At 45.1% G+C, this 19,651-nt stretch overlaps 1 protein-coding gene across 1 annotated transcript in view; it reads left to right on the top strand.

The window, feature by feature from the left end:
- The first annotated feature begins 5,352 nt into the window (after window positions 1–5,352).
- The window catches only part of STT3B (STT3 oligosaccharyltransferase complex catalytic subunit B), a 240,927-nt gene continuing 226,628 nt past the window's right edge, over window positions 5,353–19,651 (top strand). The window contains exon 1 of the mRNA XM_089690796.1: window positions 5,353–5,971. Coding sequence (XP_089546922.1) covers window positions 5,691–5,971 — 281 coding nt within the window. The 5' untranslated portion in view covers window positions 5,353–5,690. The remainder of the gene's footprint in view (window positions 5,972–19,651) is intronic.

Genomic DNA, 19,651 nt, shown 5'->3' with positions numbered 1-19,651 from the left:
ATGCCCAATTCATGCAAAACTCCACGTAATCCCAAGGGGTTCACATACTTTTTCTTGCAACTGTAGGTACCGCTGAAGGAGTGCTGCAATAGGTAGAAGAACCAGGAGAGAGCAGAGTTTTGGAGGCCAAGAGAGTGGAGCTTTTTGAGGAGGAGGGGATGGGCAACAGTATCAAAAGCCACTAAAACACAAGCCAACGCATAGGTGTGAATTGCCCTTTACAACCAAGGAAGCTGCTTCTGTTTGATGTTCAACTGTCATGCTGCTGCACATGTGATCATTTATGATACCAGCCATTTGATGGTTTGGTTAAGGAATTATGCAAATGTGACAGTTAGCAATCCTGGCATTCCAGGAATGTATCTCTTTTTTCTCATTATATCAATATGTTTTGTTCCGCTTAGCGATTTACTGCTGTTCAGGGACTCTAGGCTTCAGCAAAATGGCAGCCTCCTGCAAGAAGAAACAAGAACAATGCTGGAGGCAATTTACAGCACACGCTTAATTTAGTAGCATAATTATTAATGTGGATTGTATGTTCCTTGCTAACGAACATTATTTTTATCAAGCTGTTATGGGTAAAGTTCTGCTTTAAAGCCATACTAAAGGCTTAAATGTTTTTTTTTTCTAAAAATAACAAACATGTCTATACTTACCTGCTGTGTGCAGTGGTTTTGCACACAGCAGCCTGGATCATCCTCTTCTTGGGTCCCCAACAGTCTCTCCTGGCCCCTCCCTCCTGTCTGGTGCCCCCACAGCAAGCAGCTTGCTATGGGGGCACCTGTGACGATTGTGCGAAATAGAGACATGGACACTGACAGCCATCTTGTTAGGTTGCGGCCATGTTGTCTCTCCTGTCATCCCTTTTGAATGGAAGTGGGGCTGTGGGTGGATGGAGGTCAGGAGTGCCTCTTGTCCTAGATAAACACAGCTACATGAGCTCCATTACTGTAAACCACTAATTAGTCTGGTCCCAGGGGATCTTCTTTGAAAAACTACTTTCCTCTGCCCAATTGTAAAACAATAACTCAGTCAGTCATGACCTGTTAGGCCATTAGGGCTAAAGCATGCCATAAAACGTACATTCCACGAGTCATTTATCTACAAATTCATACACTTCAGCAGGAACTGGGCACATTAATATGAAGTACATATTCAGATAGGTCATTTTAATATGAGTCAAACGAGACCTTGCATGACTATATCAGTACCTACAAAAGAAAATAAACCAGTCTCTTTTATCTGGAGTGGCAGGATATGCTAAGTTTGGTATCAGTGCATTTAGAATATAATTCTAAATATTAATCTGCCAGTTGCTAGGATGCTACCTGTACCCATTGAAGGTTATTGACCGTAGTATGAAATTGGAAGGGATTTGGTCATAACCTTGGTTACTGCCTAATACCCATCCCCAAACTGGACGATTGGTCATTTGTTCTCAGGAGACACCCCTTTGAGATGATAGAAAAAGACTGACAGCCTGGAGAAAATTGAGCTCTCCTTTAACATCGATCAGGAACTACCTAAGAGACTTGATAGCCAGAGCAGCCTTTGTTCGGACGATTGGACTCTGCTCAAACCAAGGACTTTTGCAAGTACAGTGGGGCAAAAAAGTATTTAGTCAGCCACCAATTGTGCAAGTTCTCCCACTTAAAAAGATGAGAGAGGCCTGTAATTGGCATCATAGGTAGACCTCAACTATGAGAGACAAAATGAGAAAAAAAATCCAGACAATCACATTGGCTGATTTGGAAAGAATTTATTTGCAAATTATGGTGGAAAATAAGTATTTGGTCAATATCAAAAGTTCATCTCAATACTTTGTTATATATCCTTTGTTGGCAATGACCGAGGTCAAACGTTTTCTGTAAGTCTTCACAAGGTTGGCACACACTGTTGCTGGTATGTTGGCCCATTCCTCCATGCAGATCTGCTCTAGAGCAGTGATGTTTTGGGGCTGTCGCTGGGCAACACGGACTTTCAACTCCCTCCAAAGGTTTTCTATGGGTTTGAGATCTGGAGACTGGCTAGGCCACTCCAGGACCTTGAAATGCTTCTTACGAAGCCACTCCTTCATTGCCCGGGCGGTATGTTTGGAATCATTGTCATGTTGGAAGACCCAGCCACGTTTCATCTTCAATGCCCTTGCTGATGGAAGAGGGTTTGCACTCAAAATCTCACGATACATGGCCCCATTCATTCTGTCCTGTACATAGATCAGTCGTCCTGGCCCCTTTGCGGAGAAACAGCCCCAAAGCATGATGTTGCCACTCCCATGCTTCACAGTAGGTATGGTGTTCTTTGGATGCAACTCAGCATTCTCTCTCCTCCAAACACGACGAGTTGAGTTTCTACCAAACAGTTCTATTTTGGTTTCATCTGACCATATGACATTCTCCCAATCCTCTTCTGGATCATCCAAATGCTCTCTAGCAAACTTCAGACGGGCCCGGACATGTACTGGCTTAAGCAGGGGGACACGTCTGGCACTGCAAGTACTGAGTCCCTGGCGGCGTAGTGTGTTACTGATGGTAGCCTTTGTTACAATAGTCCCAGCTCTCTGCAGGTCATTTACTAGGGCCCCCCGTGTGGTCCTGGGATTTTTGCTCACCGTTCTTGTGATCATTTTGATCCCACGGGGTGAGATCTTGCGTGGAGCCCCAGATCGAGGGAGAGTATCAGTGGCCTTGTATGTCTTCCATTTTCTAATTATTGCTCCCACAGTTGATTTGTTCACACCAAGCTTCTTGCCTATTGCAGATTCAGTCTTTCCAGCCTGGTGCAGGTCTACAATTTTGTTTCTGGTGTCCTTCGACAGCTCTTTGGTCTTCACCATAGTGGAGTTTGGAGTGTGACTGTTTGAGGTTGTGGACAGGTAATGAGCGCAGGACAGAGGAGCCTTTTAAAGAAGAAGGTACAGGTCTGTGAGAGCCAGAAATCTTGCTTGTTTGTAGGTGACCAAATACTTATTTTCCACCATAATTTGCAAATAAATTCTTTCCAAATCAGCCAATATGATTGTCTGAATTTTTTTTCTCATTTTGTCTCTCATAGTTGAGGTCTACCTATGATGCCAATTACAGGCCTCTCTCATCTTTTTAAGTGGGAGAACTTGCACAATTGGTGGCGGACTTAATACTTTTTTGCCCCACTGTATTCTGCCTTCTGAACTTCTTTTATTTCTCTGTTGTTTTATTGCTTTCTTTGTAATCTTTATAATATGTTTTTCTGCAAATATTTTAATTGCACCATTTTGACCTTTGTAGTAATAAATCCTATTGTCTGAAAAGTGTTGAACTGTCTCTAAAGCTTTTAATGCAAACTAAAGAATCACTGTCTCTGAAGAGTGCTACTGTATGTGATAATCCTCTGAATACATCTGTCTGTGGTGACAGTGTGTATTACAGACGCTTATACTAATATCATAGTGTTATTGCTAAGATTTGTGAGTTTCCTCCTTCTCTGTAAAAAGGCGGTGGTGGCAGTGTGAAGGGTTAATTGCGTCATTAACCTGACCTAGTAACAATCACTCTCAGGCTGCTGACACATAGACTGTGGTCCCGCAAGCTGGAAAATCTTTGTGCAGGGTGCAGCTAAGAGTGGCATTGTTATGCAAGTGACAGCGATTGGCTAGTCCTTCGGTCACAAGTTGGTGAGAAGGGCTGGGGTCTGACGCCGCGCACAGTCACATCTCCCACACACAGCTGTGGCTCAGGCCCGCCCCCTCTCTTTTCGCATTGGCTCACTGGATGTGATTGACGCTCTAACTTTCACGTAAACCAATTCATTTACATGTATTGGGATTTTTTTTAGCAGACATGTAGCAGAATACATTTTGGCCTAAATTTATGACGAAATTTGATTTTTTAAATCTTTTTACTGGATGTTTTGTAGCAAAAAGTCAAAATGTATTTTTCAAAACTGTCTGTCTTTTTTTGTTTATAGCAAAAAAAAAATAAAAACAGCAGAGCTGATCAAATACCACCAAAAGAAAGCTCTATTTGTTGGAAAAAAAGGATGTAAATTTCATTTGGATGCAGCGTTGCATGACCGCGCAATTGTTAAAGTAACGCAGCGCTGTATCGCCAAAAATGGCCTTGTCAGGAAGGGGGTAACTCCTCTGGAGGGCAAGTGGTTAAGAGCACTAAATGTCATTTCTGTCTGCCGCTTCATTCCTTTTCTATCAGCATGAATCATTTCTGACACCATGAGGAAAAAGGTGACAGGGGAGGGAGCTCTAGCAGATTGACGGCCTCAGCTCTGCTCCTGTGTGGAGGGAGGGTGTCTTTCCACCAATCAGCTCTCAGAGCTCTCCTGAGTGTAATTTCAGCTCTCTGCCGTTTTCTTAAACCTCAGACAAGCTTTGTAAATTCTGCACTTTGAACAATAGGGGAAAGTCGGCAACAGATGAACAGGTACAACTTCAGTAGGATTTGTTTCTTCTCTGTATCACCTGAGGCCAGGTTTACACCCACTTCAATGTGATGGGTTTAGGTCCACTTGAACGTTTTGGACACCCCTTCTGTTGGAATGCACCATAACTGCACTTACAGAACGTTTAAGGCGCGGTTGCAAATGCTCAAAAGTGATGACAAATGGTAACACATAGAATCTGTCAGTGATTAGCTGAGCATTGCTTGACACAACTTGCACACGTGTGAAATGCGTCCACAGTCCATAGCTGAGGTCCAGGCTGCTGCACTGTGTGTGTAAAGGTGACAGGTACACTTTATACAGCGACAGGACAGCAGGGGGGGCTGTCACGGTGAATGAGGAAGGTGCCGGTGCTGCCAGCTCTATGAAGTGTCACATTGGTGAGCTCGGATATCACCCTTCTCTACACATGGGCCCGGCTCTGTGCTCTGCATGCAGTAAATGGGCGGGGGATGCACGGCAGGTGGCCGGACACAAGGCACCCAAGCCCCGCGCACACTCCTCTGACGTCACTCAGGCACCCCCGGCCAACAACGAAAGATCAGCCTAACGTAACTGGATGACACAACCGTGGTAGCCCCACCCTCTCCTCGGATCATTTTCCCCGCAGTTTACTAGTGGTTCCGCCCACCCCATCACCGCCGCACGCCCATTGGCTGGGCACACCCGTCCGTCATCCCGCACTTTCCCCCTTTCCCGTTCATCTAACAAGCACGTGCCGTAGGCCCACGGGGAAGTGTTTACGGACGCCCCGCCTTCCGGTTACGTCACGGCCACTGAAGAGGCGTGCCTCATGGGTTCATTGTCCGCGACTGGTCGTCGTATCGCCTGTGCCCCGCCTCCCACGTACCTGTCGCTCCTCTACTGGCTGAGAGTTTAGGTCTCGGTCAGGGAGTGGGCGTGTTGTCCCGGTGAAGCCCCTCCCTCCAGTCAGCGCTGAGTAGGAAATGTCATTTGAGCAGAGAGGCGAGGAGCACTAAGCCGGCTCCGGTGATCCCGGCCTTCCCCGGACCAGCCCTGAGAGTGTAATGAGGACAGCGAGACCGGCCGGGCCGCAGGAGAGTACAGCTGCAGGCGATCGGGACAACGCGGGGACTGCTGGGGCCATCTAACGGACGAGCCGCGTGCCCGCGCATTTTAAACCTCCCTCCTCATCCCCTGCTCCGCCAACCGTCACCGAACGTCCCCCCCTCCCCACCTCCAACACACACTCCCACCCGGGAGGAGGAGGAGCGGCCAGCGGGGGGGAATCCAACATGGCGGAGCACGCAACCCTGGATAATAAGCACAAAGCGACAACCGTCAACTCCGGGGCCTCCTCCCCCGCCCTGGGCTCCGGGCGATCGGGATCCTCGGCCAACAGCAGCGTGGTTGCCCACTCCCAGGTGGGAGGACTGTCGGGGGGCTTGTCGCAGCCCGCTGGCTGGCAGTCTCTGCTCTCCTTCACCATCCTCTTCCTGGCCTGGCTGGCCGGCTTCAGCTCCAGGCTCTTCGCAGTCATCCGCTTCGAGAGCATTATTCACGAGTTCGACCCCTGGTGAGTGCAACAATGACAGCCACAGAGTGACAACCAGGGGGACACTTCCTGTATGTCCGGGGGAGGTGACACCGCTCAGCAGCTGCATTCCCCCCGTGTGCTACTCACAGCTACACTACTTCCAGATCAGGGGGGACCCCCAGATGCTCAGCACCATTCCACTACTACTTCCTGATCAGGGGGACCCCCAAATCCTGAGCACCATTCCACTACTATTTCCTGATCAGAGGGGACCCCCAAATCCTGAGCACCATTCCACTACCGCTTCCAGATCAGGGGGGACCCCCAGATCCTCAACGCCATTCCACTACCGCTTCCAGATCAGGGGGGACCCCCAGATCCTCAACGCCATTCCACTACCTCTTCCAGATCAGGGGGGACCCCCAGATCCTCAACGCCATTCCACTACCTCTTCCAGATCAGGGGGGGATCCCCAGATCCTCAGCGCCATTCCACTACTGCTTCCAGATCAGGGGGGGACCTCCAAATCCTGAGCACCATTCCACTACCGCTTCCAGATCGGGGGGGACCTCCAGATCCTCAACACCTCCAGATACTGAGCTACAACTTCCAGATCAGGGGGGACCTTCCTACATAAATCCTCAACACCATTCCACTACTACTTCCAGATCAGGGGGACACCATTCCCTACACCAGTTTGAGCCATAGGTCAGAAAAAGTTACAGATATAAAGAATTAGCGAGATATACCTTATCTGGCAGCTATAACAGATCATATTTGTACCACTTACCTTAAAGTAATGTTCAGTATTATGCTTCAAATGGACTAATGTAAAGATGGGGGGGAAAAGTGGTGTAGTCAGTGGAGGAGTGACCCCTTACATTGGTGAAGTGACTCCCCTTATGTTGGTGGTCACTAGATAGTGTCACCTCCTGTTGGTCAATGTGGAGGTGACCCTTTTAGTTTGGTGGACAGTGTGTAGGAACAACAGCTTACTTTTGTGGGTGGTAGGAGTAAGACTCCATTACGTTGGTCGGTGAGCAGTTGCTGTCCCTGTCACCCCCCCCCCGACATTGCAGGGTCAGTGAACAGTTTCCCCTTGCCCTCTTACATTGGTGGGTCAGTGAACAGTTTTCCCCTGCCCTCTTACATTGGTGGGTCAGTGAACAGTTTCCCCCTGCCCTCTTACATTGGTGGGTCAGTGAACAGTTTCCCCCTGCCCTCTTACATTGGTGGGTCAGTGAACAGTTTCCCCCTGCCCTCTTACATTGGTGGGTCAGTGAACAGTTTCCCCCTGCCCTCTTACATTGGTGGGTCAGTGAACAGTTTCCCCCTGCCCTCTTACATTGGTGGGTCAGTGAACAGTTTCCCCCTGCCCTCTTACATTGGTGGGTCAGTGAACAGTTTCCCCCTGCCCTCTTACATTGGTGGGTCAGTGAACAGTTTCCCCCTGCCCTCTTACATTGGTGGGTCAGTAAACAGTAGGCCCGTCCCCTCTTACATTGGTGGGTCAGTGAATAGTTGTGTGACCCCCCACCTTACCTTGGTGGTGGTCAGTGGACAATTGCATCCCCTCTCCTCCATTTCCCCCTTTACATTGGTGATCAGTGGTCCCTTTACTTCAGAGATCAGTTGAAGAAGAAACCCCTTTACATTGGTGCTCAGCGGCTGGTTGCCTCCTTTACATTGGCGCTCAGCGGCCGGTTGCCCCTCCCCCGTTACATTGGTGCTCCGCGGGTGATTGACCACACAGCCCCCCGTTACATTGGTGCTCCGCGGGTGATTGACCACACAGCCCTCCGTTACATTGGTACTCGGCGGCCGGTTGGCCTTACCCCCCCCCCCATTACATTGGTGCTCAGCTGCCAGTAGGCCACCCCCCCCCCCCTTTCCATTGGTGCTCAGCGGCCAGTTGTCTCCGTTACATTCAGCCGGTTGCCCCCCATCATGTCACCCGCCCCCCCTTTTACATTGGTGCTCAGTGGCCGGTTGCCCCGCCAAGCGCCCCCCCCTGTTCCATTGGTTCTCAGCGGCCGGTTGCCCCACCCCCCGTTACATTGGTGCTCAGCAGCTAGTTGCCCCCCCACCTTCGTTACATTGGTGCTCAGGGTAGGCAGGAGATGACTTTTCTCTGGCTCACAGTTTGGGGGTCCCCTGGCTGAGAAGCACAGGCTCACAGTGTCATGGTGTAGTGCCTCTATTCTGCAGTGTCCAGTACTGAAATAGGACTTTTATTCTAGTCCTCTCCTGCATAGCCAGATTACATTATATAGTGTTGCCGTCCATGCAGTCAGGTCACTTCTTACTGTGATCACTGGATCCCATGTCAGGGGATTGGTGTCACTCATTTTGTGATGTCACTTGTTTCCTTTCTGAAACCCATTGATTAAAGTTCAGATTTTACAGAAGGTAATCTTAATTCTCCTCCAGTCCTCTGAGTAGAAGTCTTGTCCTACATTCTAGTAGCCTGTATACATCATGTGTACTTGCCGCCAGCAGAATGGTCATTTTCTGTGTGTTCAGTATTGAATGACTTTTGTCCCTCCCCTCCCCCCTCATTCTTCACCATGAGCAGACATAAGATATATGTCACTTGGGTACATCTTTGCTGGCAGTTCCTGCAAAAAAGACCTTTTCAGTGCCAGCGGAAATAGTAAAAGTGCCAGTAATGTGTGAGAATGTCTTAGCCGACTTTCTGTTTTTGGAAAAGAAAATGTGACTGAAACTGACTACACGTAGAAGCTCTCCTATTCAGGAGGAAACTGTAACATGTTACTTTCTGCATATGTGGTCACCTGTAGACTGATCTGTACAGAGCGTGATCATTCAGCCAATCAGAAATCATCATTCATTGATCTGACAGCTGATCTCTGGGTGATGACACTTCTTGTTTCAGTGTGATCAAGTCCTTGGTGTGATCTGCACTATCACTTTTATTTCCGATCAGTAAGCACATGTTTAATTTGTATTATTGGTTATTAGATCACATTGTCACAGGCTGCCTGAATGGGATGTGTGCTGTTTTATATTTCTTTTTAAAGAGATCCTATTTTTCTCTGCAGCGTAAGTGCTTCCTATGGATGCTCCTATATCTGTCAGAATCGACCAGGACAAGACGTTTTTATACCTTGCCTTCCCGTAAGAAAAGAATGCTTTATAGAAAGCTGATTTTGGGCGCAGTTTGTTAATCCTGTTGTGTCTTCCCTCCGCCACCCTGCCATATGCCCTTCTCTCCTGTGCACCGTCACATCGCTGTCTGGCAGGAGCTAGGCGCCGGTATAAAAACCCAGAGCCGCCTCTTCAGTTAGGCGGCTGTTCAAACTCCAGTGATTATGAAACTGTTGTAGCTTGGGTAACAATCCTGTCTTTGATTGCATGCAATTCAGAGGAAGTAACCTTTTCTGCAGGCATATTATTTTAGCAAAACCCGCAATTGCATATAATGCAGCTGTGCAGACGTATTGTGTGCGGCTATAAAACATTTCTGCTGCGGAACTAAACGAGAGATGCAGGAAGTAGATTGGAAGAATGGCTAATCTCAGTGTGGTGTGTAGCCACAAAGGCTAACCTGGCTGCATTGTGCACGGTCAATAGGCCTGTCTGTCATCGGATACACTCACATGTAATTTAATGATGTGACATCTGTGTAGCTGAATCGTATACTCTCAAGAATTATTGGATCCAGTGCTTGCCTGCTTGACATTGATTTAGAGAATGCATGGCCTTGACACACGCTTTGCATTTAAGAAAGTCGGTGAAGCCAAATTCTTGCTTTCATTGTCAATGCAAGTGACTGTTCGGATCCAAAACAAGTTCTGCAGGTTGTATAGGTCACAATTAGAGTGTTGAACATTGTACTTCTTTAGTTGGCTGCAGTGGGGGTTTTTTTTTTTTTTTTTTTTTGGAAAATGCATAGGTTCACTTTGGCCAAAAAAAGCTGGGATTACTGCTTGAAACGCGCCTTTTTTTTTTTTTTTTTTTTTTGTAACTTCCTCCAACCAAGCCATTTAAGGGCTCATTTACACTGCAGCTGATGAACTCACGGTTAGGAGCTGTTCAGCGTTTTTTTTTCAGCAGCCCCTGAACTCACCCTAATGTTTTCCTATGTGTCCACATACACATCTTCGTTTTCAGGCATTTGAATTTATAGTCGTTTTTTTTAACGCAGAAAACTTGCTTTCAGCAGTTGATTTTTTATCAGTGTTTCAAACGCAAAATGCTTGTAAACGCTGCAAATTGCATTTATAAGCGTTTGCACCTGATAATTTTTTTTAACTTTCAGTTCCTGATGCTGTCCAGAGCCCTTTTTCATCATGAAAAATGCATGCAAAGCGTTTTCAAGGTGCTCAGATGGACAAAACACTGAACACAGGATGTTCCTACCAAGCTTGTCACTCATTGTAATGACCAATTCACATCTCAGACCTCTCCCATCCTTGGAAACAAAAGATATGTTAATGACCAATAACACCTCAAATTCCTCATGAAGACCCCCTGCCAGGTGACTTTAATGACTCATTCCCCCAGACACCTTTCCTACCCTTGGGAAAAAAAAGAAATGTTAATGAGCAACTCACACCTAAGCTAATCTCTACACCTACTGCTGTGTCTGCTTCTACTCTCTGTATTTCTCTGAAACAGTCTGAAATAGTTAAGAATTTACTACTTTTCAGTGCATTTGGGAGGTTCTCCTGTGCTTATCTTTAAAAAAAACACTTCCAAACGCACATTAGCGCTTTATGCAAACGCAGATAAACAGATGTTTTTTTAACCTACGTTTTCCAGCAGTCAGTTTCCATCGTTCAGAAGTGTCCCGTGTACATGGGGCCTAAGAGTGTTGAACATTGTACTTTAGTTGATGGCTGCAGTGGGGTTGTTGTGTGGTGTTTTTTTTTTTTTTTTGTTTGTTTTTTTGGAAAATGCACAGGTTCACTTTTGCCAAAACAGCTGGGATTACTGCTTGAATCACACCTTTTTTTTTTTTTTTTTTTTTTTTTTTTTTTTTTTTTGTGTAACTTCCTCCAACCAAGCCATTTGAAAAGAAAAACAAAACCGTAAAATTTCACTTTTATGTGGGCAGGAGAAAGATGGGGAGCACTATAATACAGTCCTAGTCAGATTTATGAATATGTGAACCAAATAGAGTCCATACATATAAGATGAGACTTGTGGACATATGATCCGGCACTATCCTAATGTTTGGAGTCCAGGGGTGAAAGTAGTCTTGGTGGATATGGGTCTTTGGAGGTGGAAGCTGTCAGAGCAAGAAGCAACTCTAGTACACAGATAACAAGAGGAGAAAACACAGCGGCGCCACTCATGAGTGGCGCCGCTGTGTTTTTCTTTTTTTTTTTTTTTTTTTTTTAATTTCACTTTTATAAAATTTACCTGAAAGCATATGTGGATGTGATTTCTTTGCTTGCATCTTGTTTGTTAAAAAAGAGCTCCGGGCAAAATTTTTTTATTTCCCTAAATAGTGGGGCTGTCCCTGCATTGCATGGGTTAACTGCTTGTTTTGTCCAAGGGCACAAGGATAAAGCTATACTTACCCAATCCTTATCGCACTCCCCCCATGCTCAAGGGTGGACTGTTCCTGCTGTCATGTGCAGATCTGGGCTATGATGATGTCAGGAACAGTCCATTCACAAGGTGTGGGGGGCAGGAGCTGCTGAGACCAGTCTTGCACTCGGAGGATCGGTAGATTAGGTAGGTATTTCTCCGCTCTGCAATCCCCTAGACAAAAACGAATAGTTAACCCATTTAGTGCTGGCACAGTTAAATTAAAAAATTCCTGAAGTTTTCTTTAAGGTCTGACTCCTGGAAAGTATATAATGTGCTCCTGTGCAGTGGGTCTGCAACTGCATTGCAAGGGTTAATATCTTCTTGTTTCTAGGGGAAGAGGACAAACGGTTTAACTTTCCTGATCCTCTGCTTTCCCCTCACACTGTGGTGGTGATGGATGGTCCTCAGTATCATTATGTCCAGTGCAGGGCTATTGACCCTGCTTTGGTCTTGATAAGGTCAGGACCCTAGACCGGTGAAGTGTGGGGAAGAAAAAGATGCATGGACTGGTCTAGCTGGGGGAAGGAGCAAAGGATTCGGTAAATCTTTTTTCATTCCCCTAGACCAGGTGTCTTCAAACTCTATAAACAAAGTGCCAATTTACTGTCCTTCAGTCTTTAGTGGGGCCGGATCATGGCCATCAGGAGTAGAAAATGTCTTGGCATCAGTGAAAGTAAACAATGCCCCATTGCTGTCTCAGCCAATGAGGAGGCAGAGTCCCAGGACAGCCGAGGCTGTCAATACACATTGTTGGATCGTGATGGGGCTCAGGTGGTGTCAGTGAGAGGAATTGTGCCCCATTGATGGTGTTATTGGGAATAATTGTGCCCCAACATTGGTGTCCTTGAGCCCCATTCTTGGTATCATTGGGATGAACTGAGCCTCATCATTGGTGTCAGTGGTATGAATTGTATCCCTTTGTTGGTGGATGAAATAGTGCCCCAAGGGCCGGATAAAAGCAAGCAAAGGGCCACAGTTTGGAGACCACTGCCCTAGACCAAAACCAGCAAATAACCATTGCAGTATAGGCTTAGACCAGGGGTTTAAAGATGATTGGTAACCCGAGGGTGCAATCACATTTCTTAAAGCAGTATTAAATCCAAAAGCAAATATTTATTATATCACAACTTAACAATTCTTAGATGTGATCCTACATTGGATTTCTTTCTTTTTTTAATCTTTATTTCTACTATTTTCACCTGGTGATCCAGGCAGTAATTCCATTTTCCAACAGAACAAGCTCTCCTGCAGATGTTGCAGTTAGTGGGTTGAGACGGACCATTTAACACTGACAGGGGTGCTTACAATGGTCAGCTTTTATCTATTTATGTAAAACCTTTATCCCAAAAGGGGAAAAAATAACCTATTACTCCAACTGCCTATAAAGTATTAATTGGAGTTTGGCTTCAATTTGTTAGCATATCTAAACCTGATATACATCTAACTCCCCCTCTCCCTAGATTACCAATTCTGCTGTCCAAAGGTGCCCCTGTGCTCCCTCATGCAGAGTAGAGGCACTCTTAATACAAGAGGTGTGTTACTGGCTGGATCACCAGGTGAAAACAAAGGGAAAAAGCATAGAATAAAGAAAACTAATACAGCCACCACATCTAATGATTTGTAAACTCCAATATATTCCATTTTTGGTTTTGGATTTAATACTGCTTTAAAGTGGAACTAAACTCTCCTGTCCTTTACTGGCATCTTAGCCTCTGTCTGAACTGCAGTCGCCATGGTGCTGCACATGTGATTGGTTATGACACCAGCCATTTGACACTTTTACAGCTCACTGAAGAGCACATTAGCAACTGTGACAGTTACCAGGCACTGTATGCCTAGCATGTACACTATATGTTTTGGGAAATCGTTAAATTGATGGGTTTAACACCTTAAAGTCCAACTCTAGGCAATTTTTTATTTTTTTTGTACCCCATGCATACGGCCTATGCATGGATTAACTGCTCCTTTTTTCTAGGGATGAGCACAAAGTTTATACTTGCCTGATCTTTTGATCCTCTGGAAAACCGTGCTCCCCGCAGCCCAGCGCTGGACTGTTCCTGTCTATGGAGCTTGCTCTGGGTGTGGTGACATCAGGAGCAGTCCATTTTCAAGACCTCCTGGCGTGCCGGACCAGTCCTGTGGGGGTCAGGTAAGTATATCTTGCTGTACACTCATGTAAAATGAGACATTAACCCATGCAGTGTGGGCACATTCCAACTGCACAGGAAGAACAATTTTGCCTGGCGTTCAGCTTTAACGCACGTTATGTTGTCCTTTTGACATGCATTGCGTTAAAGTAAATTATTCATAGCAATGGCCTAGGAATTGGACATCTTTGTTTTTTATTTTTATTTTTTTTTATTCTATTTTCTCACCACAATGCATCACAAATGAATGAATGATGCCGTAATTTGTGGGCTTCCATGTGTTGTGATTACTGTAAGATAACAGTGTGAAAGGGCCTTTATCTTGGAAATTGAAGGGCTGATAGCTTATTAAGTGTAATTTCTTCAAGTGTGGGGTTCCACCTTTATCTCTGTCTCAAGTGGAAACAGCAAATATGTTGTATGTTTGATCCTTGATTCTTCTCTGTAAAAAATGTAGTCTCCTTTTGGCCTCTTTTATATGCTTCCTTTGGGCATAAGTCCCTGGCAGGTTCCGTAGGTGTTTTGTTCATTTGTGGCCAGTCAGCCTGTGGACATCATTGGCAAGCTGCCCAGCCACACTGCTGTTCACATGGACATCCAAGGTGCTACATGCCATTAGGAACAGTTGTACAGCTCTAGATGCAAACTGTCTGCTTCTAGGGGTGCTTATCTGTTTGTAATCACAACCCACCTAAGGCTGGCCATACATTGTACAATATTCTTGAGAATTTTTCTTTTGATTTTCCACAAATCGTATAATATGAGGTCAAACCTAAACAACACTTTAAATTGTATCCAGTTAGGAAAATTGTATAGTGTATGGCCAGCCTAAGGCCTGGTTCACACCTAAGCAGTTTGCGTTTGAGCCATTTCTGCAGTGCTTTTTAATGCATTGTTTTGTTTTGTTTTTTTATTGTTATGCAGGTTAAAAACACAAAACGCATAAAAATGCACTACATACATTTCTGCCGCGTGTCCATTGAAGTCTATTGAACCAAAATGCTCCGTGTTCCGTTAAAAAAAAAAAAAAAAAAAAAAAAAAAAAAAAAAAGCCTGACCCATTTCAAAAACACAGTGGCTGAAAAATGCGTAGATGTGAATGTGTCCAATAGGAAACCATGTTAAATGGGCTGTAAGGCATTCATGCAAATTGCACTAAAAAAACGCATAGGTGTGAACCAGGTTGGCAGCTGGTTTCTTGCACTAGAAGAACTTCTAAGGGCCCTTCAATATACCTTGATCTGTATTTTTAGTGTATAGGCGTGAACCTAGCTTTGTTTCTCAATTCCTGGTAATGTCGTTTTTACTTACTATCTTGGTCTAGAGATAGATATAGATATTATTATATATAATTTAGCTTCAAGAGTACAATTATGTTATGAAGGTAGTTCTTCATTGCCTGGCTCTGAAAGTGTTGAATTGTGACAGTTCACAAAGTTTAACCACCTGCCGCCCGCCATATAGTATGATGTGCGCAAAGTGGTTCTCTCATTCTGGGATGTCGTCCCCTTCTAACCGCGCATGCGCGGCTCCGGGAGCGTGCAGTGCGGCGGTCGGCAGTGCGCTGTGTCCGTCGGACACAGCGGATCACCGATCAACGGAAAGAGCCGAAGATGTCGGCTCGGGCATGTGATCATCTGTGTCCAATCACAGCTGATCACATGTAAATAGGGAAATGCCGGTTATCAGCATTTCTCTCCTCACGAGCTGTACCGCTGACAACTCGAGAGGAGAGCCAGTAATCGGCATTCCTCAGAGGGGACATCTACACTGATCATCAGGGCACTGATGCTTAGTGTGCCCTGATGATCAGTGTAGCCCCAGCTGTGCCAGCTGTCAGTGCTCATCTATGCCACCTGCCAGTGCCTATCAGTGCCACATCAGTGCCTACCACATCAATGCCACATATCAGTGGCCATCTGAGCTGCCTTTCAGTGCCGCCTATCAGTGCCTGTCAGTGCTGCCTAACAGTGCCATACATGAGTGATGCCTGTCAATGCCCATCAGTGCCTCCTGCCCGTGCCTCCTCATCAGTGCCACCTATCAGTGCCCATCACTGTAGCCTCATTAGCGCACATCAGTGAAGGAGAAAAATCACTTATTTACAAAATTGTGTAACAAAAACTAAAACGTTTTTGTTTTCAAAATTTTCAGTGGTTTTTGGTTTAAGAAAAAATGAAAAAAACCCAGAGGTGATTAAATACCACCAAAATAAAGCTCTATCTGTCTCAAAAAAATGATAAAAATTTCATATGGGTACAGTGTTGCATGATCGCGCAATTGTCATTCAAAGTGTGATGGCGCTGAAAATTGGCCTGGGCAGGAAGGGGGTGTAAGTGCCCGGTAGGCAAGTGGTTAAGTATTTTAGGGAGATCAGCATGTAAATTGATATTTTATGTTATCCTTGGCACGCATACAGTATGTACACAGAGCTGGCTGAATTGTGTGTTTGCTTTCAGCCTAATTTAGGAATTGTGACTTTGTACAGCCTGTTCTATTCTTCTCTCCTTGCTGCCTTGACATTGAGCAACAACAAATCACGTTCAGAGTCAAGCCGAACATAAACGGTTCGAAATTCTAGTTTTGATCCATCTATATGCAGGCTGGTTGTAGCGAAGGTGATCTATCGATCAACTTCAGTACAACCAGTTTGTCAGATTTTTTTTTTTTCGCCCCATCGCTGTCGGAAGTGATCATCATATTCTGCCAGTGGGGAAGACTCTTTGTGTTCCCGCTGAAAGAACACAATAGTGCTGCAGGAGGGATTCCTCCATCAACATTGACTGTGCTGATGGGACAATTTTATTTCTTTCTTTCAGCCTGTGGTCGAAGGAAAGAAAATTGCTTAATGTATGGCTAGCATTGGATGTGCCAGGAAAATGAGCAAATCAGTAGAACAAGATTTTTCAAATTAGTTTCTTTTCTGTGTCATGTGTATGTAAACTGACAGCACTGAGCATGAAAGCAGAACTAAACCTTCCTGTCCTTTACCGTCAAGCAAGCTGTTAGCTTTGTCTGTGTGCTCTGCGGGTGCCATAATGCTGCACATGTGATCAGTTATGACAACAGCCATTTGATGGTTTGACAGTTTGGTTGAGAGCACAAGCCAAAGTGACAGTTATCATTTATAGCATTCCTTGATGGTAATTGTTATGGATAAAGTTCCGCATTAGCGATTTCCCCAAACGGTTTAATAACAATGTTCTTTAACATATATTTCACATTCTGCTACCAAAATTGGTGTGCGTGCTAAATTACCTCCAGCACTGCTCCTGTTTCTTCTTGCTGAAGGCCTCAATTTTGTTGAAGCCTAGAACCATCACTTAGTTATTGGAAACTCCCTTTCCTTGGTCTCAAACTGTCACTTTCTTATTATTTATTACAGGTACTTGTATAGCGCCATTAATTTACGCAGTGCTTTACATATATATTGTACATTCACATCAGTCCCTAACCCTCAAGGGGTGTACAATCTAAAGTCCCTAGCCTACATTCATGCATACTAGGGCCAATTTAGACAGGATCCAATTAACCTATTAGCATGTCTTTGGAGTGTGGGAGGAAATCGGAGTACCCGGAGGAAGCCCACACAGGCACAGGGAGAACATGCAAACTCCAGGCAGGTGATGCTGTGGTTGGGATTTGAACCAGCGACTCTAGTACTGCCAGGCGGAAGTGCTAACCATTTAGCCACTGTACTTTCTTCAGTTAAAATGTGCACATTTCAAACCTTGATTGTAGGGCTTGGCTAAGTTAGGCCTCTTTCACACTGGGGGTGTGATCAGGTCTGCCTGTTGGTTTTTCAGGCAGACCTGATCAAGCCATCCATAAACCTATGGACTGGCAGGTGTCAGCGGACACCTGGCATCCAATTCAATCCTGTACGCCAAAAACAGACTGATCGGGATCCGTTCCCCATCTGTCCAGCGGATTGGATCAGATTACAGTTGGGTGGAAACGGACAGTCCGTTTGTATCCAACAGCCCCATAGCAAAAAGCAGGATGTGTCTGCTCTACAGCAGTGGAGTGGACACAGACCGGTCATCCGCTTGATCAGTGGAGAGATCCTCGCTGAGCAAATGGGTCTGCCCTGTCTGAATGGAGCCTTGGAGAGGAAGGCTGACAGAAGCTTTATAGTGGTGAATTTCACAGGCTGCCCATCAGGGAGAATGAGCATATTAGGGAGAAAAGACTTGCAGATTTAAGTCTTTTGGATCTGGCAGCAGAGTTTGTCCTGTCTCCTCCCCTGCTTTTCTTTTCTTCCTCCCTAATCTGCAACAGTAAATATTAAAGCTGTCAGCTGATCGACCTCTAGTGGCTGATTTTAGGCACAGTGCTGAGAAGAGAGCGCAACAGAGCATGTGCAGAGCAGGGGGACACAGCGCATTACTGGATTTTAAACAGTATAGGCACTTATTTTGAATGCTTTATATAGCTATACCTGGAAAAGGGGCCAGCCTAAAGTGATCTATTAGGACTTAATTCTGTGACTACTGTTCCATTTTAAATTGTTGGGTTTAGTTGGCTTTAAAGTAAACTGCATTTCAATATGACCGTTTTGTTCTATTAATAAAAGCAGATGAAGTGCAAATGTTCGCTTTTTCTGAAAACGTTTTGACTGGTCCTACGCTCTCTGATTTTTAACCAGTGAGTCTGACAAAAAGAAAAAATCGCCACTCTCAAACTCTCCATGTGGTTGGGGAGCTCATCCAGATTTCCCATACATCGTCCACAGCAAACAAATGGCTGCACACTTCTGATCTTGGCATTCAAGAATACTTTGTTTTGGAGAACACTCAAAAGACCTACCTGAGACCTCTGTACTAGGACATGTTTAATGTCATCCAAGGGCGAAAAACAGGAAAATCCCAGATAGGGCTTCTATGTGCATGTTCTCTGATACAACAGAGTATAATAGGGCACGGAGATCATCCGTATGCAGTGTTTTTGTGTGTTTACCCCACCTTGTTAAGCACTGTCTGCTAGTGCGCTTTTAAAAGAAATCTGGAAGTTGAGCCCAATAAAGACAAGCAGAGGGCAAAGGTCTACTTGCCAGTTTTGCTTATAGACTCCTCTGTCACTGATCTTTCCCCATGACTGTTTCCATGCCCTTTTCTGCACTATGGTTTTTTTTTTTGACTTGTTTATGGTGCACAATGCCTTCATGGACCTCTTACTGCAGATATACATCTATGGGGCTACAAGTACAGGAGTGCCTTGGCACCCGCTCATTCAATAAAGCGCACTTCTATTTTTCAGGAGGAAGGTACATTTTCAGGGAACTGCTTGGACTTTTACATTTATAAATGTTCCACATACCTTAGAAATCTTCACTTTTTGAGGGCAGGTCCAATTTGGGGAAAATAAGCTATTCTATGGAAAAGCACTATGTGGGTTTGAGTTTCTGTAATTCCAATAGATGTAAAAATGTGAACACTTTTTTGTAGCCATTCCTCAGCTATCGCTGACCTCTTTGGAAGATGCTGTAGTTTTGATCCTCAGAATTCAGTGCTTGGTGACCTTGTTCCAGATCAGTGATTTTAGAAAGTATTGAATGTAAAAGACAAGACAGGCAGCTGATCGTTTCATGAAGACGTTGGCAATGGCAGCTTATCCTCCTTCCTTTTTTTTTTTTTTGTTTTTCTTATGACGGATTTCTTTTATGTACTACGTCTTATACTCTTTAAAAGAAAAGTTCACCTTTGGAAACATGTTACATGTTTCACCAGTTTTTTTAGGTGGAAAATGCAAATGTTCCCACTCCTGCAACCCCCCTCTTGACAGCAGGCTGCGGATTTTCTCCAAGCACCCACTGTCAATTTAAAAAAAGGTTTGAGTGTGTGGGGGTCCACCGACACAGTCCCATCATTCATTCAGAGTTCTTTGCCTATTAGAACTGTCAGCCCTTACAGCTGACTGCTTGTAGTTCTCATTGAACTGCAAGGGCACTGGTGAGCATCCTCATAGTCTGTTGAGCTTCCTGTCATTCAGTAGCTGACTGCTTGTATCG

Source organism: Staurois parvus, unplaced genomic scaffold (assembly GCF_062004578.1).
Source record: "Staurois parvus isolate SC_StPar_1 unplaced genomic scaffold, SC_StPar_1.0 ptg000021l, whole genome shotgun sequence".
Lineage (NCBI taxonomy): Eukaryota > Metazoa > Chordata > Amphibia > Anura > Ranidae > Staurois > Staurois parvus.
The sequence above is the reverse complement of the archived record's forward strand: the minus strand, read 5'-3'. Positions and strand labels throughout refer to the sequence as shown.